Source organism: Dromaius novaehollandiae, chromosome 19 (assembly GCF_036370855.1).
Source record: "Dromaius novaehollandiae isolate bDroNov1 chromosome 19, bDroNov1.hap1, whole genome shotgun sequence".
Classification (NCBI taxonomy): domain Eukaryota; kingdom Metazoa; phylum Chordata; class Aves; order Casuariiformes; family Dromaiidae; genus Dromaius; species Dromaius novaehollandiae.
This window is the reverse complement of record NC_088116.1, coordinates 13510964-13536234: the sequence shown is the minus strand read 5'-3', so window position 1 is coordinate 13536234 and position 25271 is coordinate 13510964. Positions and strand designations below refer to the sequence as shown.

At 53.1% G+C, this 25271-nt stretch overlaps 3 protein-coding genes across 3 annotated transcripts; 2 read left to right on the top strand and 1 right to left on the bottom strand.

The window, feature by feature from the left end:
• Nucleotides 1-806: 806 nt before the first annotated feature.
• Nucleotides 807-5064, bottom strand: LOC112989618 (fibrinogen-like protein 1-like protein). The gene is made up of 3 exons (XM_064523521.1): nucleotides 4752-5064; nucleotides 2686-2802; nucleotides 807-1591 (listed from the first exon to the last, which is right to left on the bottom strand). Exons 1-3 carry the CDS (start codon nucleotides 5062-5064, stop codon nucleotides 957-959), a joined length of 1065 nt encoding a protein of 354 aa, XP_064379591.1. The 3' UTR covers nucleotides 807-956.
• Nucleotides 5065-8924: 3860 nt separating this feature from the next.
• Nucleotides 8925-15006, top strand: LOC112989619 (fibrinogen-like protein 1-like protein). Its single transcript, XM_026110888.2, has 4 exons — nucleotides 8925-8928; nucleotides 10640-10783; nucleotides 12973-13035; nucleotides 14160-15006. Exons 1-4 carry the CDS (start codon nucleotides 8925-8927, stop codon nucleotides 14786-14788), a joined length of 840 nt encoding a protein of 279 aa, XP_025966673.2. The 3' UTR covers nucleotides 14789-15006.
• Nucleotides 15007-19059: 4053 nt separating this feature from the next.
• On the top strand, nucleotides 19060-22759 carry VPS37D (VPS37D subunit of ESCRT-I). Its single transcript, XM_064523520.1, has 4 exons — nucleotides 19060-19299; nucleotides 20920-21091; nucleotides 21431-21513; nucleotides 21700-22759. Exons 1-4 carry the CDS (start codon nucleotides 19060-19062, stop codon nucleotides 22186-22188), a joined length of 984 nt encoding a protein of 327 aa, XP_064379590.1. The 3' UTR covers nucleotides 22189-22759.
• The last annotated feature ends 2512 nt before the right edge of the window (nucleotides 22760-25271 follow it).

Genomic DNA, 25271 nt, shown 5'->3' with positions numbered 1-25271 from the left:
CCAGAGAGCTGACAGCCAAGCGACAGACAGAATTAGGTAGCTATGCGCAACAACCACATCAAAGGGAGAAAGCTTATGTTACAGACTGCTGCTTGGGACAGTCGCCATCACGGGAGAATCTGTGTTAGGCCTTTCAATGAGGAGCATGCAAATATTTCAGAAAAGAGGAAACACAAAGCACAAAACTCTTTCATTGCACCCAGCTTTACGCCAGCTCAGCCTGGGAGAAGAATTAGCTCCACAGCTCTGACCCATCCCAGCACTGCCTGAGACTGTCATCTGGAAAGCAGCAGCCATCAGGCAAGGCCCTTGGAGAGAGAGAGACCTCTGCACGTTCCAAGCAGATCTGATATCCGTTGGACAGTGCATCTCCTTGCCCAGGAGGGGACAGGGAAATGGGCAAAGGGGACCTTTGTGAGCACACATGCATAATACACCTACCCTCCACCAGGTCCATTTCACCTGGGATGGGGCAGAGCAATCTTTCCTGTATGTATGCACCATGTCGCCGCAGCAGATAGACACAGGGGCAGAAGAGTCTGCTCGAGTTTATTACACCTGATTTCTCCCACCGTGGATAGCAGAGCTGTCAGGCTTACAGGGCTCAGGGAGGGAGCAGGGCCTGAGCAAAAGCAGGGAATATGCTGATTACACAGGGAAGGGAACTTGTGCTGTCTCCCCTTCCCCCAGAACAGGAGTGGGGGCACCCACCCCAGACTAGTGCCTGTATTCCAGTGCTGACCAACATCATGGCACTGGGCAAAGCTGCCTGTGCAGACAGGGCTCAGGGTGATTGCTGCGTGAACCCCAGAGCCGCTGTGTTTCACTCTGGTGACAATGCGGGAGCTGCGAGCAGTGCATGATTTGCACCAGTGCTGGCACAAGGCTGTTGGCAGGCGCCGGAACAGGGCACTGTGTTGGGGTGGTGGCCAAGCTCCCAGGGCTCTCCAGCCCGGTCAGCACACGTCTGTGGGTTTGACCAGGATGAGGGAAGATTTGCAGTCACCGCTAGTGCAGATTCCTGGCCACAGGATGTAGCTTTTGGCATTGAGCAGGATGTTCTGACACTTATCATACCACCAGCCCCCATAGCTGCTGGCGCAGTTCCTGCTGGCCTGGTCCTGGTCCCTGTCATGAGTGCTGAACTTCATGTTGTCATGTATGCCCCCATATCTGGTGTGGTAGGTGGTCATATAGTCCTCCCCCTCACTAGAAAATCTGCCCAGCCTCAGAGGGTACCCGCTGGCCTCGCTCTCTACGCTGAAGATGTCATACTCAGCATAATGGGTGACATTGGATTTATCCTGCACGACGAAGCGGACCTTGTAGGTGTTCTGCTGTGTGAGCAGGTGCAGGTACTCGGTGCCCAGCCAGTAATCTGCCCGCACATTCCCAAAGCCGTACTTATAGGTGGTCCAGGACTCCTTCCACGTGATCTCGGTGTCATGAGAGTTTCTCTGGATGACAGTCCAGCCCTTGCCTTCGGTGTCCATGTCGCACCAAACCACCCGCGGGGGAGACCTTGCTGGCTGGATGACATAGACCCCACTGGGACTGTTCTTGCGGAGGCGGCTGCAGTCTGCAGGGAACCCTGCAACAGCAAGTGTGGTAGATGCAGGATGGGGTGGGAGGGAGAAGGGCCGTATAAGCCAATTGGGGTAACAAAGAATTTCCAGAGGGGTGTGAGGTCTCAGAGCAGAAAGGGTTATTTTTATCTGTCATCTACCCTGCATAGGCCCCTCCACTGGCTAATGCACAGGGTAGCCACAGGCCTCTAACACAGTGGCCCTGGCAAGAGCCCTGGGCTCTGTTTCTCATGACTTGCTATTTCCATTAGAAGCCTTCTGGTGCATCTGGCCAAGAAAGGAGGGAAAAAACATCTTCCAGATACTGATGATGAGCTCCAAGCCTAGTTCCCACACACAGGGCCCTTGACATATTGAGGTACTGCTCTTGTGAGGGCCAGAAGTGCCCAAAATGCTCTACTGGATGAGGACATGTAAGAAAAACTTACCTTTACCATGGATGGAAATCATGGCATTGAAAAAGAAAGATAAGTTCTACCTTGATCTACAGGGATCTCTTCCCATGGTTTGTTACAGTTTATCTGTTAGCAGGACTGATCTGTCATCACTAACTTGCCAAACTAATTTGCCATCTAATTTTTTTGTTCTTGTTCCATATCTTCTAAGGAACAATTTGCTGTGGGTACTTCAGATTCAACACCATGAAATCCTGCTTTCCTTGGGCACAAAAGCCTTGCAGCAAGCATTACCCTCCCTGAGAAGAGGAAGGGAAGACTCCTAACCCAACAAGAGCTCCAAAAAAATGTGCTGGGAGCATCTCTGCTCAGATCCTAGAATCAAAGTGTAAAAGGGCACAAACACCATGACAAACCCACTAAATTACAGCATTTGGGCAAAACCCCTCTAGTTTCAGCCTCGTACCACCAAGGGTGCCAAGGAAAAGATGGCTTAGCAGGTGTCAGGCTGTTTACCTTACAAGCCATGGCCCAGGAAGGAGAGGTCCTTGTGTGTGAGGAGTTCTTGCCTTGTGCACCAGCCTGGTTGTATGCTGGCCTTCCCAGCACTGGGCAAACCTGGGGATCAGTGCTGAGGCAGGGAGACTCTTTGCTGTTCTGCACCTTGGTGCCCAACCAATGCCCCCCACCTGATCCATACTCACCACTCCGGGAGCTTGTGGTGGGCACTGCTGGGCCAGCACTCACACAGAGGAGAAGCATCACCACCACGGACAGGAAGGTAACGCCCCCACGAAGCAGGCTCATCCCAGCCTGGAGCCCTAGGGAGGAAAGGACCCAGCATCATGAAGATTCCTTGGGAGCCAAGGTGATCTCTGCCCTTCAATCCACTGCCAGCGGGCCCAAGGGAGCTCTGAGCAGGGGAGGCTGGAGGTACAGGGGACATGCGTGAACAGGGGGCTCCCTGGATGTTGGAAATGAAGTTTTAGTGGAGAGTCTGCCTCTGCAAGGCTGAAGTGGAGTGAGAAACAGCTTTGTTGCCTTTCTGACCTGCTCATTCCCTGCACAATACAGCAACCTGCAGGTCTATTCTTGGAAATAACAGCCTGAGAGGAACTAGAGAGGAGAACGACAGGGCTAGATCTGGGGAAAGGAGTTTGCCTGGGGGGAAAATAACAAAAAAACATGCGTTTTGCACTAATCATGCTTAGGTCTTTTACACAAGCCCTTCCAACCCAAGGATAGCTAGTGGGAAACAAGAACCAGAGGACGGAACCTATGGGACAGATACCAGCTCCCAAGCAAAGAGGAGGAATCTTCCTGGACCCACACGCTGACACAAGCACAACCACACTGTTCTGGCTCCCAGCACACCACTATGCCCTGCACCAGCTTGAGTACTGGAAGTGATGAGATCATGCCTGAGAAGGATCCCTGTGCAACCACATATGCCGGAAAGGGAAAGGACAAAGCTGAAATGTAGGGCTCCACATCAACCTCCCTTGACAGGACAGGGGAACAGAGGACATAGACAGCCTGGGGAAAGCATAAGCTTGCAGCAAGGATGTGTGTTGTTTGGTGCTTTGGTCTCATGTCCCTTCTGCTAGCAGGATGCCTGGCAACGTGCATCATCCAGACAAGATCAAGGTCACTATCCTCCTAATCATCTTGTGCCTTTGTATACTCACCCCGGCATTTGTAGTCTGAGCCCAGCACCACACACAAGCACAGCATGCTGTTGGGAAGATAACTTACCCATCACAATAGCACTGCTGAGCAGAGAGCAGGAACCGAGTGGTGCTCCCTCCCATGCAGAGCTTTGCACAGTGACTTTATAGGCACTGCACACACCCACTTGTGTTCACACTTGGCATTTGTAGAGGCACAAGGAGACACTTGCAGCCTGTGACTCTTGAGCAGTTCTCAGGTCCCGTGACAGCACAACTAAACCCTTTTGGGCGGAAGGGGGCATCTCTCGCTAGCCAAAGAAACACAAAATAATCTTAGAACAACCCACACACACCCATGATGAGGGATTTCAATTTACTCTTACAGCTGTACAAACACTACACATGAATTGCCCACTTGGAGCAATTTCTGAAGAGCCACGATCAAACAGAAGTGGAGGGACCCTGCTTTTAAGGACATACACACAGAAACTGGCAAGGGAGGAGAGATTAAGTCTCCAATTTACCAAGCCCCAAAGGCGAGCTTTGCAAAGATGAGGAAGGTCCTCAAGAGACCTGCCTCTTTGTTAGCTCTCGGCTGGTAAGATTCAGGATCAATAAGTTAAGTCTTTGGGCTGGAGCCAGTGTCCAGCAGCCCAGAACTTAACACATGAGTAGGTGACCTCTGGCACCCCAATCTGCATGCTCTGACCAGAGGCCAAGGGCTCCAAGTGACAAGCAGGTGCCTGGATGCCCCTGTGCCATTCTGCTTCCCAATCTCTATCTTTGGCCTGGTAAGGCCCTCCAGGCCTCCAGCCCCAACAATGCTGGCCTGTGGTTGCTCCCTACACAGGATCAGAATGCTCTCAGGGCAGCTTGTGTCGGGAGGGCTGCTTTAGGTGCTTTAGGCCAAGCCAAGTTTAAGAGGATAAAGATGTGGCCCATCTACCTTCAGCTCCTGATGACCAAGGATTGGTTTCAGTAGCTTATAGCACATACACATCTCTCTCATGGAATAGCCAAGTTTTGTCTTTATTCCTAGTGTCCACACCAAGTCAGCTTCTAGCTGAGGCTTCCACCGAATGGTATGGATGTCACCATACTGAAGGAGCCTGTGTCAAGCAGCACAACTTGCAGGTATGGATGGACATTGGCATCCTGCACTCTGTGAGGTAAGGGCTTCATGGAGCAATCTCCCTTTGCACACTTAAATTTCCCCCCTTCTTTCTTGGTTAGAGATTGGGAACCTGAACAGATCCCATTGTCCCCAATCTCATTTAGTTTGGGAAAGCCATAGAAATAGCAGTTCCAACCTCCTCTGTCACCATCCAAATCCATGCAAAGGCCTGGAGAGCACAAGATGATTAGGAGGATAGTGACCTTGATCTTGTCTGGATGATGCATGCTGCCAGGCATCCTGCTAGCAGAAGGGACGTGAGACCAAAGCACCAAACAACACACATCCTTGGAGGTGTTCAAAACTTGACTGGACAAGGCCCTGATTAATTAGATCTGTTTTGAGCGGGGGGTTGGACTAGATGGCCTCCACAGGACCCTTCCAACTTAAATGATTGTATCACCCTATGATTCCATGATTCTCCTTGGAGGTGCACAGGGACAGGATGAGAGGCTATGGCCTTTGTATACTCACCCCGGCATTTCTCTGCAGCAATTCTGCTTGCAGGGCTGGGACCAATCTAGTGTGTCTGTGGCCCAGAGTCCCATCCATGTCCAGACAGGGATGCCTGAGAAAGAGAGAGACATATGGACTGACATTTCCTCAACAGCTCAGGAAACCTCCCAGACTGAGTGATACTGACTTTTGGTTTAGCAATGAAGGCTGATCATTACTTCCCTGAATTTCTCTGGATGCTTTACGAGGAAGATTTCAGCATCCATATCTCAACTCTGCACAGCAAGGAGAATGCTTATTGGAAGAGAAGCTGACCTTTCCCTCCCCATCCTCCCAAGAACAATCACACAGGCAGATACCCCTGATTCCCTTTATCTAGCTGAAGTGGCCCAGGCTACACAGTCCTCATCTCCTGTTAGATTCCTGGAGCAGAAGACCCAGTGCATTCAGGAGGTAAATGTCAGGGCACGGAGGGGGCTGGCTGCTCTCTAAGGGCAGTCAAGCCAGAAGCCAAGGGTGACCGTAGTGCAGGCAATGTCCCCACCAATGGGGTGCAATCTCTCGGTGTCTGAACACAGCAGGCAGAACTGGGTGCTGGCAGCATGCTTCAATGACAGTCCCAGACACAGCAAGTGATCAAACAGGCCCAGAGACCATCCAGGGTGTCCCACTAGGAGCAAAAGGAGACAGTGCGGAGACTGGACTGGAGACAAGGCTACAGCATATGTTCAAGGGATCCATCCAGGAGGCAAGCTAAATACAGTGTAGGTCTAAGATCCATCCAGGAGGCAGGGTCAGAGACGGGACTAGAGACAGGTTCTCCTACAACATAGCACTGGCAGGCACTGCAGGCCCAGGCCTGAGCTGAAATAGGGCTCCTGGGCTAACAGACAGAATGTGCTGGTGGAGGCCCCAAGTGAGTCTGGTTGGGGTCATTAAGGCCTATTAGTGCACTCAAGGCCCTGACAGTAGCTTTTAGTCCTGAAAGAGCAAATCACAGCAGCTTGCCTGGCAGTACAGGTCTCTCACACTCCACAGGCACTCAAACTTCATTCCCCAGCTCTTCCTGAAGCCTCTTTGGGCTTATAAAGTGGATATAGTTAGGAGCATGAGGAACATTCTGCTGCAGCCAGCTCTGCATCCAGCACAAGGCCATGGCTGTGCTCATGCAGAAACACAGGAGTGTAAGGGCTGAGGAGAGGCGTACTCCTCATAGAACCAGAAAAACACAAAATAACTGAGACTGGAAGGACTTCTGGAGGTCTCTGGTCCAACCTCCATCCCAAAGCAAAGCTATTTTAGAATGAGTTCTTAGGGTCTTGTCTGGCTGAGTCGTGACTATGCCAAAGAATGGAGATCCCACAGCCTCTCCAGTTCTTATTCCAGTGTTTGAACACCCTCGGGATGGTTTTTTTTTTTTCTTATATCTATCTAATTGCAATTTTTCTCCTTGGAACTTGTGTCCATAGCCTCTCATCCTGTCCCTGTGCACCTCCAAGGAGAATCATGGAATCACAGGGTGATACAATCATTTAAGTTGGAAGGGTCCTGTGGAGGCCGTCTAGTCCAACCCCCCGCTCAAAACAGATCTAATTAATCAGGGCCTTGTCCAGTCAAGTTTTGAACACCTCCAAGGATGGAGATCCCACTGCTTCTCTAGGCATCTGTTCCACTATTTGACGAACCTCATGCTCATGTTTAAAAAAGTCTTTATCTCTAATCAGAATTTCCCATGTTCCAGCTTGGGTCCATTGCCTTTCATCACCATGCACCTCTGAGAGCAATCTGGCTCCGTCTTCTCTGTATCGTCCTATGATATAATTGTAGACAGAAATAAGGTCTCCCCTTTGCCTTCTCTTCTCCAGGCTGAACAGGCCCAGTTCTCCCAGTGTCTCCTGTGCTCCAGCCCCTTGACCAGTCAGTGGCCTCCACTGGACTCACTTCAGTCTGTCGATATGTTTCTTATAATGGGGAGTCAAAACTGGACACAGCACTCCAGAGTCTGGCTCCCATGTTAAAACCTGTGTCTGTCACCTCTTGTCTTGTCCCTGTGTACCTCCAAGAAGAGTCTGGCTTCATCTGCTCTTTATCCTCCCACCAGGTAGTTGTAGGCAGCAACAAGATACCCCACCCTCAGCATTCTCCTCTCCAGGCTGAACAAATGCAGCTTTCTCAATCTGACCACATATGTCATGTGGTCCAGCCCCAGTCATCTTGGTGGCTTCCAAGAGATGCACTCCAATATGTTGATATCTGTCTTGTAGTGGGGAGCCCCAAAGAGGACACAGCACTCCAGTTGCAGTCTCACAATTGCTGAGTAGAAGTAGATAAACCCATCCCTTCCCCTGCCAGCTGCACTCTTGCTAATATAGCCCAGGACGCAGCAATAAACAGATTCATGACCACTTGTGATTATGTCAGTATAAAACATATACTAAGCAAGAACTGGGAATCAGGCCCAGGACACAGCTGGCATTTCAGAGCAATTCCCTCTCTGGCCTTTCCCCTGCCTGTTTTGCAGATCCTAATGTACATACATGCCACAGCCTCCTGGTAAAGCTAGCCTGGGACTGCAAGATGCTGTTGAGGCTCTGCCAAGGGGTTCTGCAAGCCTTTACTTCCACCCCCTGTTTAGCAGGAGCAGCAGCATGGCAGGGGACATGTAAGTGTCTCCATGCTGCAGGAGTCACACAGTAATTGTGGTCTGTGTCTAAAGCCCAGCCTGCTCCTCTGCAGACACTGTCCATCACGTGCTGCTCAGCAGCCAGTGGACGCTGGGGGGCAACTGTGCTCACAACTCTTGGGATATTGATGATCTCAAGACATAGAAGAAGAACAATCTGGCATTTTCTTTAAGAAATACATGGTGTAAGCCTTCCTGGTTGCAGACAGAAGCTTGAACTGAGACCATTTTACATCGATATCATGTCACAATTCCTGAGACACCCTCGTGCCTGTTGCAGGCGCAGGAACCAGGCTGTGGGGTGGGGGACCACAGCATGCATTGTGCGAGAGGCAATGTGGCTGCGGCAGGCCAGGCATATCAGCAGGGAAGCATCTGGAGTGGTACTTTCTGAAGTCTGGTTCTTAGATAAAAAAATGCACGATCTGCCAGGAACACTTGAGTACCTCTTTCCTGAGGGTACTGGATAGTCTGGGTCCCCAGTGGCTGTTTGGCTCAATGCCTGCTCTGGAGAGAGTGGTTTTCTCCCAGATGCTTGATTTCCACCCAGGAGGGTGAATGCCAGCTGCTTATTTACTTAGCAAGTTGAAATGTTCAGAAGTTCCCAGAGAATACTGTTCCCTGGGGAAACCCCACTGGGGGAGCCAGGCACTCTAAACTGAGGTGCCATTTCAAGGCATCATCTTACTGGTACCAAATTATTTGCTTTGCCTCTAAAGAAAGCTCTTCACCTTTGTGAGACGTAGCCTTCTTTGTCTGAGGACATATTACTAAATGATGAAGAGCAAATAAGCCATAAACCACCAGTGCTGTTGCCAGCTACAGGACAAGTGCTGTGGTTTGAGTCTCGTGCCCTACCACACCCCCACCTCCCGAGCCCTATAACTGCAGGCCCGGCCAGCCCCCTAGCCAGGCCAAACCTGCCCGGCTTCCCGATCCGCAGGTCCCTGCAGAGACAGCATGGGTGAGTGTGGGCTGGTGGGCTGGGTGGGGAAGACACCATGCCACTCTGTACCACACTACATGTGGCTACAGGTCACAGGGCATCCCGACACTTTGTCTTCTCCAGGGCTCCTTTCTTCCCACGCCCCTGTCCATCCCAACAATGGGTTTGACGTGGGTTCTCTGTGCCCTGGGTGGGGAATGGGAGCAGAAGAGTGTGCATTCTGCTATTTTGGATTCATATCAGTGTAGCCCTGAAGTGCCAGATGGCCCATTTTATAAACCTTAAATTTATCTAACATTCTTTGTAATTTTCAGTTCTCCAAGAAAGTATTAAATATCCTGGGACAGGAAAGGAGTTTTTTAAATATTCTTGTTTAAGCAGCAATATTGAATAGGCACCAATATCTGGAGGTTGGATGCTCAAAAGCAAACAGCTGTCCCCTGAAGAACACCTAGTAGAGGCTGATACTCTCCTCTGCATATCCTTTCTACCCAGACCTTTCATACCGTGGGGGAACAGGGCAGCAGTGAAGGGAGCATTGCAGCTCTGATGTCCTAAAGCTAAGTCTTGTAGGGACATGCATCTAAACACAAGTGTATCAAGACACTAAACGTTACATAGGAATTGAAAACTGGATCAATATGACTGAACTGTGGTTAAAAGCACTGAGCTGTAAAACTGTAACCACCATAAATGGTTGCAATAATACAGGTTGCAATATCAGGCATTCTCAGAAAGGAGCGCTTGTCTCTATGAGGGTTGCAATCACACACAAAGGTTCCCGGTTGCCAGTCCCAGGTTGATTATTTTCCTCCCCAAACATTTCTGGGAACTATGAGAAATCCAGCTATCCCAGGGCAGTTCAGGGGTGGGTTTGACTGTGCTTCCTTTCAAACAGTAGTGGGATCACATTAGTAATCTGCTATAGTGAGCTACATCTATCACATGGTGGAACGGGTTTCCCCATGGGCAGCTGTCAGCACCATGTTCCACTCTCTAGGAACCATGACAGACCTTCTATGGTTGTATTTAGATTTAATTTTGAAAATTTTATTTAGATTTAATATTGCAAAAAGTGGGCTGGTCTCCCTAGCTGCCCTGAACAAGAACAAACCAGAGCAGCTGGTTACAGGGACATTTTGAAGTAGCCATATAACCACATGGAGAAGATAATTTGCTCCAGCCAGGTAATAATTCATAAAAGGTTGTGCTATCCCTCTCAGTCACGCAGCCTTCATGCAGGGCCCAGACACAGACACCCCCTTCTGCCTGGGGCTTGTTTCCACCTGTTCGTTTGGGTTCTTACTGCCCTCAAGACCTGGGCTGGAGCCAGATGTACTCCCGGCTCACACCAGAGAATACACGAGCGTGACATGGGAGCATGATGGGATCTGGGAGGAAAGGGGATTCCTCCTTCCATACTCAATCAACTTGTCATCTCCAGCCCCAAGACCTCCTAGGTTTGCCCAGGGCATCCTGGTTACAGTAACTTTGCTTTTGGACAAGATTTTCACAATTTTTCCTCCTCAGAAATCACCAACAGTAGTTGTCAACAGAGTTGATAACTCCTCTCGATGAATATTTGACAACTCATTTAAGTGAGTGAATTTGGATTTCTGTCTCCTTGCAGGAGTTTTATAATTCTGCAAGTAAAGTATTCAAATGGGATTCATGGCTTTCTAATGGCAGAGTCATGTTCTCTGTTTTTTTTCATCTCTTCACTTTTCAGCTACCCAGCACCCTTGTCTCCTGCTTCTGATCTGCCTGCTGGCCCTGGCAGCTCCTCTTCTTGCCTTTGACATAAGAAACTGGCACCTCCTCAATGGCACTTCGGGTGACATTGTGAATGTTCCCTCAGAGTCCGTCCAGCCTGGTATGTATTCCACTGTGATAGGGAGAGACAAACAAGGTCATGTTCAATAATATCCTACGTAGGTCTTCACCCCAACCCAAACCTTCCCATATCATGGAGGGAGGACTAAATACTGCTCCACATGTGGACAATGTTAGTGCAATGCAAAGTGCCATTCTTGCCTTCTAGGAACACGAATCATCTCAGAGTTCTTCTCTGTACCCTGTCTGTCTCTTTTCCTGTCTGGCATGAAGTTCCTCTGCCCATATGTGACCTCAATACTCCAAACCCCAGAGCTCACAGGATCCCAGGAAGGGCTAGGTCAGATCTCATTGGCAACAAGTCTGAGAGGAAGATGTTCAAGACCACAGGCTCTTCCTAAGTAGTAGTGCTAAAGATGTTAAGGCAAAAAAATCCTCTTGCGTTGTGAAGACAGGAAACAGTAGCCAGCTCTAGAAATTATAAGGTCAGTAGGAAACTGAATTCAAGACAAAACTGAACACAAAGAGGAACTAAGTGAAGTTACTACAAAGTGTCTGAAAGAGTGGCACTGATGTAGGCCAGATCAGATAGATGAGGGCACAGAACAATCTACAACTAGCAAGGTACATTGGAGCAATGAGGAAGCCTCCTAGAAATGCTCTGGAAGTAAAATGGGGGCCCCTGGAAGAGCTGGTCCCCTACAAAGTGAATAGGAAGGGTTTTTGATGGTAGAAATCAAGGTACAAGTGTTTGATACTGGTTTTTTGTCCATTTTCACTTCAAAGGTCAGCTGCCAGCAAACAGCCAAGACAGGGAATACCCATGACTGAGACAAGAGCTTGAACTTCCCCAAGAGCTTCAAGTTTGAGTAAAGAAAGGGGTTGTGCTCTGGGTTTCACACTCATGTCTCACCTAGGCCACTGGTAGGGTGCTCTGAAAATGAGCCATGTGAAGTCAAGATGGGTAAGCAGGGAGCAAGCTAGGGAAGACAAGCTAGCATTTGAAAATCTTAACTCGTAGGGGAGTGGTTCCAAACAGATGGGAACTGGAGGCTTCTCACTGGAATAACCAACTGCACAGATGGAAACTAGGAGTGGGGAGGTCAGCCTACAGCTCTGCAGAAAGGAGCAGGGATGGATCATGCCTCACAAAATGAATATGAGTGAACAGCTTCATATTGGTACAGTAAAAGCAAATATCACCCTTGCCGAGTCCTCCAGACCACACTACAAGGGTGTTTCCAACTCCACACAGGCTCAGGCCAACCACCACATTTGCTGAGGGCTTCAAGATACATTTGGAGATAGTCCAAGGAAGGCAGATAAAAATCTGTCAAAAAGACTGTGTCATGAAAGGCTGAAGAACTGGATGGTTTAGCCTCAAAATTAGAAGGCCATGGAGGAGGATGTAATAGTGATATTACTGCCTGGCTGCAGAAGAAGAAATAGCAAAGTGTTATATCTGTACTCTCGATGTTGCGGAAGGAGCAGGCTTATACACAGTGCAAGAAGGTTAGGTTAAGCACCCAGGAAGATCTTCCTAATGGAAGGGATAAGAAAGCAGCAGCTGAGAGAGAAAGTAGAGTGAAGGTATCTGGGGATGCAAGGGAGCAGCCACTGTAGGGTTAGGTATCTGTGTTAGATGGGGGGATAGGGATGGTTTCTGTGATTCCATAAGCCTGCAATCCATTCCAGTGTTTTTTAACTGTCAGTGGGTATACATAAGATGTTCTTGTAGAAAGAATCATATAAATTCATTCTAAACCACCCTCTCTTCCAGCAACACCCTTCAATCCTGCTTCCAAGCCTGTTGACTGGAGCTCCTGTTCCCAGCTCCTGATGCCTGGACTAGTTTTCCTGCGTCTGCTCTCAAATCTCTTCCCCCTCTAATCCCTCTTCTTCCCGAGCCCTTTCCTAGCTGCTTCTACTATAATTTTAGTAACTCTCTTTCCAGTGTTTCTGCCACCATTTGGGGTCCTTCCCACACATAGTGTGCCCAAATTCTTCTCATCAAGGGAAGTGCTTGCCCCATCCTAACGTTATGTAAATTCCCCTAAAACTACCAACTGGCTGATATCTGAAATGGTAAAGTCCCTCTAGAATTAGGAGAAATAGTGGAAAAACAGAAGTGTAGAGGAATAACATCTGGAGAATATCAGTTTCCCCCAGCAGGTATCTGCTGTCTGCTCTCAACACTCACTCCTGTCTCCTCTGTTCTTGTCAATTCAGATAAGGGTGACAAACATGTTCGACAGGTCAGAGACACTGCCCCCCACCCATCGGCAGTCCATGGTAAGTCTCTCTCCAATGAGTATATCAACTCGGAAGGCCCCACCATTGCTGGAAGCCTAGAAGCTCATGAAGAACTCACAGCCACCTCAGCCTATGCCCTACATGTGCCTGGGTACTCCCAGGAAAACCACTGATTTTCTAATAGGCTGTGGAGATGCCACAAGTCATTACCTCTGAAGGACTCTAGCACCAAGCGTGTTATGATGCAGTAGGTGAGGGGGGTCTTTAGCATGAGGAATTTTCCATCTGAAAAGCGGAAAGTGAAAGTTCATTATTTGACTTTGGAAAGTGGTGACTGGTTATTTTCCCATTTTTACTATACAGTGAATGAGTGGACTGAGTGAGACGAGGGACCAGATAGCTTATTGAACTGTCTAAGTCAACGTTAGCCCATCTGACCACAAGATATGGCTTCACTGGGTAGGAACAACCACCGGCATTGGGAGCAGAATGGGTCATCTCCCAGAAGTGTGTAGATGTACTCAACTGTTTACTGTAATAAGGGATGACACTCTGGATCTTGGAAAGACCACTGTCAAATCAAACTAATCAGGAAACTTCGAAAGACCTACTTGAGTAACCCCAGAGAAAGCCAATGGGTTTGTTCTATTGAGGTCACAAGGACTGATTTAATGATGAGCAATATGGATGTTCTGACCATGCTCTCTACAGATTTCTGAGATGACTATAAAACTATAACGCTTCCGTGCTGTAAGAGCATTCACACAGTCAGATAACTTTAGGACCCAGACTCTCCTGCATTTTTCTACATGGTGATTCATCACCTGTGCTACAGGTGAATTACCACAACACTACAAGAGTCAATCCAATCTGGGGCATGGTGCATCATGTGTTAAATGAATGCAATGTCTAGCTTGGTCTCACCAGCCCAAGACACTTTGATTCTGTGCCCCCATCAGTCTGAATCTCCTCTTAGAAAGAGGTGAAGCCCAACTCTCATTTTGATCATTTCAAAACTTTGGTTTAGTACTGTGAGCACATGGCGGGAATGCAGCCCAAGAATGTGTCCGCAATAGGATCTAGGCACCAAAGGAATATCAAGCACTTTCAGTGTCGCATTTTGTGGGATCTAATGTTATAACCATCTCTGTTTCCCGCCCTAGGTTGGCCCAAGGACTGCAGCGAGATCCCCGCTGGCAGCCCCAGTGGCATCTACATCATCCAGCCCGCAGGACTCCACCGCCTCGTGGTGTACTGTGAAATGAATGTAACAAATGGAGGTTGGACGGTCATCCAGAGGAACAAGAAAGACACACCCATCACATGGGCTGAGTCCTGGAGCACCTACAAGTACGGCTTTGGGAACGTGCGCAGCGAGTACTGGCTGGGCACCGAGTACATCTATCAGATTGCCAAGCAGAAGGTCTACCAGGTCAAGTTTGTCATCCAGGACGCCACAAACACCACCAAGTTTGCAGACTACAATCTCTTCAGTCTGGAAGATGAATCTCATGGCTACCGGTTGAGGCTGGGCTCCTACACCGGGACCGCGGGGGATGCCATGACCTCAAACAATCCCAACAATATGCATGACAACATGAAGTTCTCCACAAAGGACCGGGATCAGGACACTTACAGTAAGAACTGTGCCTACAGCTATGAGGGCGGGTGGTGGTACTCAGCGTGTTATTCTGTACGTCTGAATTTCAAGGGTGGCATGACATGGGGTAGCTTGTGCACTGGGAACTGCAAATCCTCTCTCATCCTCATCAAACCAGCTCCCTACTGTTAGTGCTCCCTCCACTCCTGTCCTCCGGGGACACTCTGCAGAGGCTCAGCATGGCAGAAGAGTCTGAGCCTTTCTGGAGCGGAGAGGGGAGCCCAGGGGTAACAGGGCTTTAGTGAAACGCCACTTTCCTTTATCTCTCTCTGAGGGTAGGCTGTCCCTCTGTTCAGCTCTTTTCCCCTGTGCTTGCCAACGATTCCTTTCTATTATATTCATAATCAAAAATAATTAAAAAATCACTTTTGAAATTTGTGGATTGCACATATGTGTTACCTGTGGAAGGAAAACACTCTGCGCTGCAGTGACGTTCTTCGAAGCCGCTGAGCTGCCTCCAGGCCTCATAGCAAGCAAGAAAGCTACATATCCAAATTTCCATATACTCTGTGCATTTCTGCAGTGTCTGGCAAAGCATCTAAATATATTTGCTTACTTGAACTCATTCTACATTAATGAATATCTGTTCTGTATCGCTGATGTGCTCCCATTGAGAGCCAAGAAATCCCCTGTGTCAGATACTGGGACTGGCGTGTTGGGTACTTTGAGAGAAAAAGCCTTGAGTGGTTCTCATTGGAATGGACGTAAGAGAATTAAATACAGTTGCACTGAAATAAAGGAGCTGTGACTCTGCACAGGATGGTTCAGAAGGGGCCTGGCACACAGGAGAACTCTTCCCACACAATCAGAATGTTCACAGTCCTGAGTCACAAGCTGTGGCATTTCCCGATGCCAAGGTCCTGCTCCCACTGTGTAGCTACTTCTGTCAGGAGTTGGTGTTGGCTACCTGTCTGTCCCCCCACAATTATGCTTTGATCCCACAGGAACATGATTTCAAGGTTGTAAATCTCTCCACTGTGTCCAAGAAGCAGTGAGTTTAAACGGAAGCAAAAGAGATGTATGTTAGATGCTAAGAAGCATTCTAATGAGGGAAGAGCTCATTAGAGGAACAGCCCAATGGGGAGACAGTATATCACCATTCCCAGGGTTTCTAAGACTGATTTAGATGAACCTTTGCCAGGCAAGGTGCAGACAGAGCAGAACCTGCTGTGAGGCTTCAGGACCAGGCCCCTACAGCCCCTGTGCCCCAAGACACTGTGGCATTGGCAGGACAGGCTGTTCAAGCAGAGCTTTTACCTTCGTAAACGATTTCTCACTTTGTTCTGGGGCAGGGCAGTACCAACGGCAAATTCCACTTCTAGGACCAATGGTCATGGTCTGTCCTGCCAGTCACAGAGCCCAGAGGCCAGTGGCAACTGTTCAAAAAGGTTTGAGAAAACTGAAAGAAATGAGCAGTGAAGGACCTCTAAGCCAGAAAGCACCTTACATGGTTTCAGAGCGCTGCTGTCAGCATTGCAGGGCTCTTGGACCTGCACCAAGGATATCCGGCTTTGCAGAAAAGGACATGGGGGTCCAGCTGGACACCAAGTTGAACATGGGACAGAAATGTGCCCTCATGGCAAGGAAAGCCAACAGTATCCTGCTCTGCATTGGGAAAAGCTTTACCAGCAGGTCAAGGGAGGTAATCCTTCCCCTCCGCTGAGCACTGGTGAGGCCACATCTGGACTACTATTTCCAGTTCTGGGCTCCCCAGTACAAGAAAGACATGAATTTACTGGAGTGAATCCAGCAAAGCGCCACAAAGATGATGACGGGACTAGAGCATCTGTCATATAAGGAGAGGCTCAGAGAGCTGGAACTGTTCAGCCTGGAGAAGAGAAAGCTAAGGGGGGGATCTTATCAATGTGTATAAATATCTGACGGGAGGGTGTAAAGGGGATGGGGCCAAACTTTTCTCAGTGATTTTCAGTGCCAGGACAAGTGGCAATGGGCACAAACTGAAACACAGGAAGTTCCACTTCAACACAAGAAAACACTTACTTGCTGTGAGGGTGGCTGAACGTTAGAACAGGTTGCCCAGTGAGATTGTGGAGCATCCATCCTTGGAGATATTCAAAACCCAACCGTGGAGCATCCATCCTTGGAGATATTCAAAACCCAGCCAGATAGTCTTGGGCAACCTGCTCTAGGTGACTCTGCTTGAGGAGTTGGACCACATGATCTCCAGAGGTCCCTTCCAACTCCCGTTAGTCTGTGACTCTGTGATTCTGTGATATCTGAGGAAAAACAGAGCTCAAGGCTACCTCAAGAGCAGCACTTGGATAAAAGTGTGTACCAGCTCTCCTGAGAGCCTCCAGTGCCATGTAATGAGCCCCAGACAGGCTATGCACAGAGGACAAGTGGGACTCCAGAGCCCAGCCCATGCCAAAGTCCCCTGTCCTGGCTGGAGTCCTTGCTTGGCCTTGGAGTGTGTCTCTTCAGGGACTCTGTGCAGTGTCAAATGGCTGTATCCAGAGATTGGAGCATCTCCAACCTTGGAGACTTCCCAAGCTCAATTGGACGTAGTCCTGAACAGCCTTATCTGGTTTGCGGATCAACCCTGCTGTGCAAGAGTTGGAGTAGAGACTCCAGAAGTGCCTCCCAACACCAGTTATCCTCTAAGACAGGGAGAGACATTCGTCCTGAGCAAAGACCATGCCCACCATGAGATGGGCACCACAGGGAGAGGGAGGATAGGGCATCTCCATACTGGACCTGGCATTGGGTGGGAGAGAGGCTCTCCTGCAGCCTGAGCACTAGATGGTAGCAGAAGGCAGAGGATGGCTGGTAGGAGGGTTCCTGATGTCCCTAGAGCAGCCAGCTCTGGCTCCAGGATGCAGTTGTGCCACTATGGCTTGGTGTTGCAGAGAATGCAGAGCTGCATGCTGCACCTTGCCCAGTGGATTGCACACTTGGGAGCTGGGAGGCTCTGCCTGTCCTCCTTGGGTGGCCCTGGGCCCGCAGCTTGTTGGAGCTAGCCATGCAGCATTGCAAAGGCAGACACAGGTCTGGCGGGGAGCAGCACAGACAGGCACATTGCCCTGCCACTGCTGCAGCCGGGAACCCCAAGTGTGATCCCCACCACAACTCCAGCCTCCTGGGTGTCTGTAAGCAGATGGAGAGATCCACATGTGGTTTTCCGTAACCAGGCAGCCCCTTCCCCATGCAGACTGGCTGCAGGGGGAAAGCCCCCTTTCGGCCCCAAACCCAGAAGGGCCTTCACCTGCCCATCGAACAAGCCTCCAAACAGGCAAGCGGTACCAGACTTCCCATGATCAGTGCTATTGCCATGGCTCTGCCTTCCCAGGGCTTCTTACCCGAATCCCTGCACAGGACTTTCCTCTGACACCCTTAGTGGCTTCCAGCCTGGCCCAGCTCCCTCTGTATCCTGCTGCACCTGCATGGCTCATGGTGAGCAGCGGATCTGGCTTTCAGAGACAGCAGGCTTGATGAGACCGGATGGCGTGGGGCAGACTGTGAAATGACACTGCTGCTGCTGCTCCTGGGCTTCTGGGGTGTCCAAGTGACAGGCAAAATGGGGGGGGTGCATTTGCACTGCCAGGCTAAAGAGCAATCCCAGTCTCAGCAGCACTGCCTTCTGCAGCACCGTCTTCTGCCATGGCCCTCCAAAGGCAGTGGAGAGGTGTAGGCCAGGAGAACAACCCCAAATATCTTTGCACTGCAAGAAGGCTGGTAGCCCACTTGCCCGGGAGGACAGGCAAGGCAAGGGCACAGCACACACCCCGGGCATCTCTCCACTGCCATCTTGTCTCCCCACCACAGCAAGCTCCAGTGTGCAGCCAGGCCTCATACTGGCCTTCACCTCTTCTACGACAGGATATGTCAACACCAGCCCCACACAGCTCCTTGTTTCAAGCTATGCATTTGGAGGCTTCTTAAATCCTGCTGGGCTCTTGGCTGCCCCACAGCAATGAACTGCCAGCCCCAGTAGCTCCCTGGCAGCTTCTCTTTGCTCAGCTAGCATTGGTTTGAGGTGGTATCTAAAGCCAAGCAGGGAGCGCTGAATGCTCCCTCCCACCAGGTATTTCCTCCATGGAAATACTAGCTCTAGTCAGGCTGACCCAGGACAGGGAAATCCCTGCTCCAGGGGCGGGGGGATGGCACAAGGACGCAGGCAGGAGAGCAGCCGGACAGCGGAAGCGGTGGGCAGCCACAGTGCGGTGCAGGGCAGGACGCACAGAGCTCAGTGTGCACCGCCCCCCGCCCCGCCGGGGCTTTCCCCGGCGCTCTCCGCCCCCGGCTGCGCGGACACCGGCAGCGCCGAGCAGGCGGCGGGCGCGTCGCTCCCAGTGCCCGCCCCGGGGGCGGTGCCGGCGGCGCGGCCCCTTTAAGAGCGGCATGCTGCGGCGCCCCCTGGCGGCCGGGGCGCGGCGATCCGCGGCATGCTGCGGGGCCGGGGCGCGCGGGCGCCGGCGGGGCCCCCCCGCGCGCCGCCGCCGCCGCCGCCGCTGGGGCCGGGGCCGGGGCCGGGGCCGGGGCCGGGGCCGGGGCCGGGGCCCGGCTTCGGCTTCGGCTCCGGCTCCGGCTCGCCGCGCCGCCTCGGGGCGCTCAGCACGGCGCAGCTCCGTGCCCTGCTGCACGACGAGCCCCGACTGCAGCGCGCCGTCCTCCTCAGCGGGAAGGTACGGGCGGGGCCGTCCCGGTCCGCGGACCTGCTCCGGGCGGGGGCCATGGGGGGTTCCGCAGCGGGGTGGGCGAGCGGGCCCCGGGACCCCCTCGCGACCGGCCGCTGCGCCCTATAGCGCGGGGGGTGGGGGGGAACGGGACTGGGCCGTGTGCTGTCCGCCGTGCCGGGCCCCGTGCTGGAGACCCCGCCGGCGCGCTATACCCGGGGAGGGGGGTGTCTGCCGGCGCGCTGTACCGGGGGGGGGGGGGGGAGTGGAAGATGTGCTTCGCCCCTTGCGCCCCCCGGAGCCCTGCCGGTGCCCTGTGCCGTGGGGGGGGGGTCGCCTCGTGCCCCCCCCCGCAGTCAGTCGGGTTTCTGTTTCCTCGCGCTTCGCTGCGCCCCGTCGGCGGAGACGGAAACGTTGCGCTCATCAGAACGAAAGCAGCTTGGGCGCAGGTGTCCCGGCCCCCCCGGAGGGGGATCCCCGCGAGCCAAGGTCGTGTTAAGGGGAACATCTTTAACGGCAGCGTCCGGGTCCTCCCACGCCGGGAGACCAAGGGGCTTCGCAGCAGCCAGGTCAATCCGCTGCAGCGGCGGAGCAAGGAGCCCTGGCGAACCGCAGGTTGCGTTCGTCATCCTGAGACTTGGTTTCCCAAGAAGGTGGGAGGCCGCAGGTGGCCACAGCCGCTCCGGGCACTGCTGGAGGACGTGCAGCTGTCCCAGACGAGGGTGGCTTTTGCAGCACACGGGGCAGGGACTGAAAGGGCTGGCTGCAGCCCGGGCGCTGATGTTAGCTGCAGGGAGCAGGGACTTGGCTCTCCGGTCCTCAGCCACCAGTTTTCATCGGTCTTTCCTTGGTCAGAGACTTGAAATCCTAGTATCTGGCCTGGTGCACCACTCAGCTAGCGATACTGAGCGTCCCCCCCCGGCAGAGCTCAAGTTCTCAGTGTAAAAAACAGCAAAACCCAACGCCTTTGTTAGGACAGTTGCAGTGAAAACTTTGCCGGGGCGCGTGAGCCTGCAGTTGCCTCCGGGGCTTCTGTTGCTGCTCGGGGTTTTGGCAGACCGTCGCCTGCCAGGCACTCGTTCAGTGCCTGCTCTGCACTTTGGGCCCCAGGAAGCCTGAGCAGTGCCACATCCGCTCCCTCCGCTGCTGTCACCGGGGAGGCAAACTTGAGCTTTTAGTGGTGGGGCGGAGGCTGCAGAGGAAGAGCAGGCAAGGAGAAATCAGCTGAGAGGAGCGCCAGCGCTTTGAGCGCAGTCCAGGCGCAACCTCTCTCTGGGATCTTGCCTCCGTGGGGGGCTGGCTGTGACTCCCTGGCTGTGGTGCCAGCAGTGCCCCTTGCCAGGCCAGCCACCCTCGGGTTAATTTCCCTGGCTCTGCCTTTGCGCAGAGGCTGCTGGAAGAAATCAGGAGTGTTCTTTAGGCTCCAGCAGTTCCTGGTGTTTCTCAGCAGGAATCAGGTCAGGTTATTTTTGAAGTCTTTCTCAGCCTGCTTCCAGCAGGAAAGAGGGATGGGGATGGTGCAAGAGGAGAGGGTTTGCCCTGTACGGGGAGAGACCCTGGCCCTGGGAGGGTTGCCAGCTCTCAGCATCTCTGGCCATTTCTCCCAGCATTGACTTCATGTCCCTGCAGTTCCAGAGTCTGCAGCTGGAGCGGGAGATGTGTTTGGTTTCAAACTACACCCTGGCCAAGGAGAACCTGTCCCTGCGCCCGCGGCTGGAGAACGGGAAAGCTTCCTTAGCCATCAAGTACCAGGAGCTGCGGGAGATACAAGAAGCATGTTGGGACAAACAGCAGCAGCTGGGTGAGTGGGGCATGTCCACGGAGGTGAGGGAGAGCCGGGCCACGTGTTTCTGGTAGCTGGCAAGCCCAGTGCGTCTCACATTAACTTGCAAGGGCCTGCGTGGCCTCAGCACCCTCAAACCTGCCCCAGGAAATGGCCCAGCCATGATCAGGTGTAGCGGCGGGCACGCTGCCTGTGGCACAGCCAGCTCTCAGGTGGGATGGAAGCAGCAGTGAGGTGCAGACTGTAGTGTGCAGACGGCTCCGGAGATGTGTTTGAGGATGTTTTGGTTTGGACCCTCAGCAGTGGGTGCATCGAGGGGGGGAGGTCTGTCAGCAGCCCCATTCTCTCCTGATGCAGGGGCCTACCTGGAGAAGTGGAGCCCACAGAGTGCCCTGAACCAGCTGCGAGCCAGCCTCAATGCCTCTGAGGCAGAGTCAGAGGTGAGTCAGAAGAGATGCTGGGCTGATGCTCCTTGCTCACCTGGGCCTTTGCTGTGGCCTCCTGTGTGCGAGGCCCTGGCGAACGGTCCAGGGGCCCAGGGTGGGCCCAGCCATCTGGCATCTGCCCTGTCTGGGCTCTCTCCACAGCATCTCGGCTTGACGCTTCCCCGCTCTCCATCCCTGCAGGTACAGATGGAGCAGTTCCTGTCCCAGGACCTCCCCCTTGACGCCTTTCTGGAGTCCTTCTGCCAGAGCCGGACACGGTCCCACATCTGCCGGACACAGCTGGAGAAACTGCAGGAGCTGCTGCAGAAGACCAAGTGGGGCAGGGCTCCTGCGTGCCCTGCAGGGTACCCGGGTGCCCCAGCCAGCCCGGCACGAGCCCGCCTTGCCCCACTGCAGAGCAGAGCTGCCTCCAAAGCCTTCCACCTCCGCTATAGCTTCGTGCCTGCCGTCCTCATCCCTTCAGAGGCTGTTGTGCCCTTCCCTGTGCCAGCTGCGCCTCCAAGCCACCGTCTCCCAGCCCTGGGATGCCAGCCACCAGCCCCACCGTCCGAAACCCCTGGTCCAGGCTTGCCGCTGCGCCTCATCAGACACATCCCCTTGCTCAGCCCCCGGCCTTTCCGCGTGCAGCAGCTACCGCGCCGACAGAAGCAGGAGCCTCCACACCGGTAGCAGAACAGGGACAGGGGATGTTCTTGCTCCTGGCCTTGCACACCCACAGAGACCGTGCAAGAGCATTCTGGTTGGGGAGCAAATGGGGGTGGACATGTGGTATATGCATACCCCCAAGGGGCTGTGGTGCCTGTGGGGCAGGATAGAGGGGAGTAGATGCTCACGAGGGCATTGAAGTGCTTGGAAATGCAGCTGGGGCAGATGGAAGGGTGCAGGTCATCAGGCCATGGGTGTTGCACTTGCAGAGACCCCTGCAATAGCCCCTCCCCCTCAGAAGCAAGTTGAATAGTGATGGGAGGTGTGCGTGTGGCACAGGGAGGTTATAGGGACATCAGTGAGTCAGAAGGGAGCGGGAGGTAGCAAGGAAGAGGGCCCAGGAGATCAGAGCAGGCTGAGGAGCCCTGGCATTCAGCACTCATCAGCAGGGTTGCAGCCAGCCTGCTGCACCATAGTGTGTGTGGGGGGGGGGGGGGGGGGGGGGCTGCACTCCTCTGGGGCCATGGAAGTATTGGCTGAGCTGCCCAGGAGCACTGGGATTGGCACACTTTCCAAATAAAGGCTTTTTTTCCAGGCTCTGGGTTCCCTGTTGGATTGGGCTGTGAATGGAGGGAAAGAAGCAGGCCAGGCAGTGGTTGCAGGGGACACTTACCAGCCTTGGAGAGGACTGGCAGTGAAGGAAGATCCCTTTGCCTGGAGCGACCCTTGGCATTGCCTCTGAGCTTGGCACAGTGAGCAGAGGGGCCAGGCCGTGGGCCCAGGCACAGCAGGAAGCTTAGGTTTCCCCCCAGGCGAGATGCCGCTGACTCACTTCCCAGCAGTTTGGTCACTCATGTGTTGAATGATCACGGTAACTGGAGATGTCTCATGGTGACAGCCATCCATCCCCTCATGCCCCTGGAGTGAGGTTAAATCCACCAGATTTAACCCCACAGCCAGCCTGGCTTGCTCATAGCTGGAGCAGATAGTCTTGTGGCCCAATGCACAGCCCTGGTGCCATCCTGCCTCACCAGCACTGCAGCCAGCCCAGCTCCAGTATTTTTGGCACCTCCTCCCCATCCACCCTTCTTGCACTAGCTGTGGCTTTGGCAACCACTGGAGAAGGTAACAGGAAGCCTGAGCTTACCTTCTGTCATCCCAGACTCCTGTTGCTTGCTTTAACCTCATGCTTATGGGGAAAGAGACAAGGTTGGGAAGAAGCTGAGCTGTGGGGGAATAGACCTGGTTTCTCCAGCTGATGCTCCTGCCCTCTCCCCTCTTTGGGGTGTCTTTTGTGGTGCTGCTGCTCTTTTCCAGCCTTTGATTTGGTTTCAGGCTCTTCCCATGCTTTTAACCCCTGCCTAGTTGCAGCTTTTTTTCTTCTTGCCCAGCTGCCTACCCACTCACCAGCTTGGTGCTGGCGCAGAGCCACCTTGGAAATGAAATGTAAAGCAGCACCTGTGCCCGGGTTCTTGCCACAAAGTACCCTGAAACGCATGCTGTTCACTGGCAGTGTCCGTTCACCCCTCCCAGTGCCCAGCTTGTGGAGCCACGGCAAGTGCTCCCGCACCCAGCAGGGAGATGAGCACCACTGCCCCCCTGCACCCACAGCATCACCCCATACCCCAGACTCCAACCCTGACTTACGGGGCTGGGGCCGGTCAGCCATACGGGATGGTTTAACCTGTTAAAACAGGTTTATGCCTAGGATAAAACGGCGCCAGCCGTTGAGATGAATGTCATGGATTTATTCAGAAACTGTAGGCTGGCCATCAAGGAGACTAGGTGGCTAGGGTATTTGGGGTTTTGCAAGCGGCTACTGCTTTTCTGGGTCCCACCAGGGTCAGTTGGGGCTCAGCCCTTAAACAAAAGGCACCTGGACATGGCTGACAGCCGCAGCCAGGCTCTGTGACTTGCTGCACACCCGCATGGTGAGAGGAAGGGAATATAGCAGGCTAGTGACCACAGCTCAAGCGCTTGGCTGGGTTCCAGTGCCAACCCCAGAGGGCTAATATGACTGGGGAACTAGGGGACAGCGCAAGGACAGGACAGCAGTTCCACCCTCAGTGTGAGGCCTTCTTGGAAGGGAAGGGGGTTTTATGCAACAGGTACCTAAGTATATTGTCCTCTCCCCTGTCCCCTCCCCCTCCTGCTCTGCCCAGCAGCCAGATGTGGGCACCCAGGGTCTGACCAAGGTGGCCTGTGTGCAGCCTGGAGGATGAGGGTCCCTGGCTATGGTCCTCACAGCCCTTGCTCTAAGGTTTGTGCAGGTGCTTTCACCCTTGGACATTGTCACCTGTGCCTTGCACAGCCTAGGCAGGCTGTTCCTGTGACAGTACTCGTCATGGCTGTGGCAGCACCCATGGCCACCGAAGCACAGTGCCTCCAGGTCCAGCTCCCCATAAAGGAAGGGAGAGCCCTGCTGGTGCCCCCAGGGAGGGCAGAGTGCCAGGGTGCTTAGTGCCTATGCCATGGTACTGCCCTGGGAGCATCGTCGCCATGTCACGGGGAGGTGGGATGTGCACAACCAGTCCCCGAGGGCCTCATTGGTCCAAACCAGCACCTTCTAGAAAGTAATCCTGGTCTTTGTACTGTTTCCTTCATTATGGCCGCAAGGCAAGTCTCTTCCTGGAGCAAGCTGCATTTGGGACCATCTCAGTGCTGTACCTGGAGGGGGCTGGGATGCACAGGCAGCCTTCTCCTGCCCTGTGCCTTGGTGCTCCCCATACAGTTGCCCAGGCTGCCCCAAGGGCTCCTCCAGAGGCTGTGGTGAGATGACTGGGAGCAGTGTGGGGATGCAGGCACCCAGGGAACACATGCATGTGCTGAGCCACAAGGGCTGTGCAACTGCGCACAAGAAGCCAAGCCAGCTGCAAACCATCCAGACACAACCAGTGGGTCTCCCCCCGCCCCAATCCCTGCCTCACACGGCTTCCCAGGACCAGACATCCCCAGGCGATGACCATATAGGTTTATCAGGAGCTCCAGGACAACCTGCCCCACTCCCTTACTGGGGTCAAGCAGGCACCAGGTTACCTCACTGCAGTGACAGATCTGGCTCCATGAGCATGAAACCTCAGGGGAAGCAGCTGCCTCCCTCAAGCCCT

What these genes read in the sequence shown, in the direction of transcription:
- LOC112989619 (XM_026110888.2), top strand. An exon ending in CTCAGAGTCCGTCCAGCCTG is followed by an intron (nt 10,784 to 12,972) that starts GTATGTATTCCA and finishes TTGTCAATTCAG; the next exon opens with ATAAGGGTGACAAACATGTT. An exon ending in CCACCCATCGGCAGTCCATG is followed by an intron (nt 13,036 to 14,159) that starts GTAAGTCTCTCT and finishes TTCCCGCCCTAG; the next exon opens with GTTGGCCCAAGGACTGCAGC.
- LOC112989618 (XM_064523521.1), bottom strand. Translation starts at nt 5,064, where the DNA reads ATGCCTGGCAGCATGCATCATCCAGACAAGATCAAGGTCACTATCCTC. An exon ending in GCTTGACACAGGCTCCTTCA is followed by an intron (nt 2,803 to 4,751) that starts GTATGGTGACAT and finishes TTTCCTCCCTAG; the next exon opens with GGCTCCAGGCTGGGATGAGC. An exon ending in CACCACAAGCTCCCGGAGTG is followed by an intron (nt 1,592 to 2,685) that starts GTGAGTATGGAT and finishes TTGCTGTTGCAG; the next exon opens with GGTTCCCTGCAGACTGCAGC.
- VPS37D (XM_064523520.1), top strand. Translation starts at nt 19,060, where the DNA reads ATGCTGCGGGGCCGGGGCGCGCGGGCGCCGGCGGGGCCCCCCCGCGCG. An exon ending in GGACAAACAGCAGCAGCTGG is followed by an intron (nt 21,092 to 21,430) that starts GTGAGTGGGGCA and finishes CTCCTGATGCAG; the next exon opens with GGGCCTACCTGGAGAAGTGG. An exon ending in CCTCTGAGGCAGAGTCAGAG is followed by an intron (nt 21,514 to 21,699) that starts GTGAGTCAGAAG and finishes CCATCCCTGCAG; the next exon opens with GTACAGATGGAGCAGTTCCT.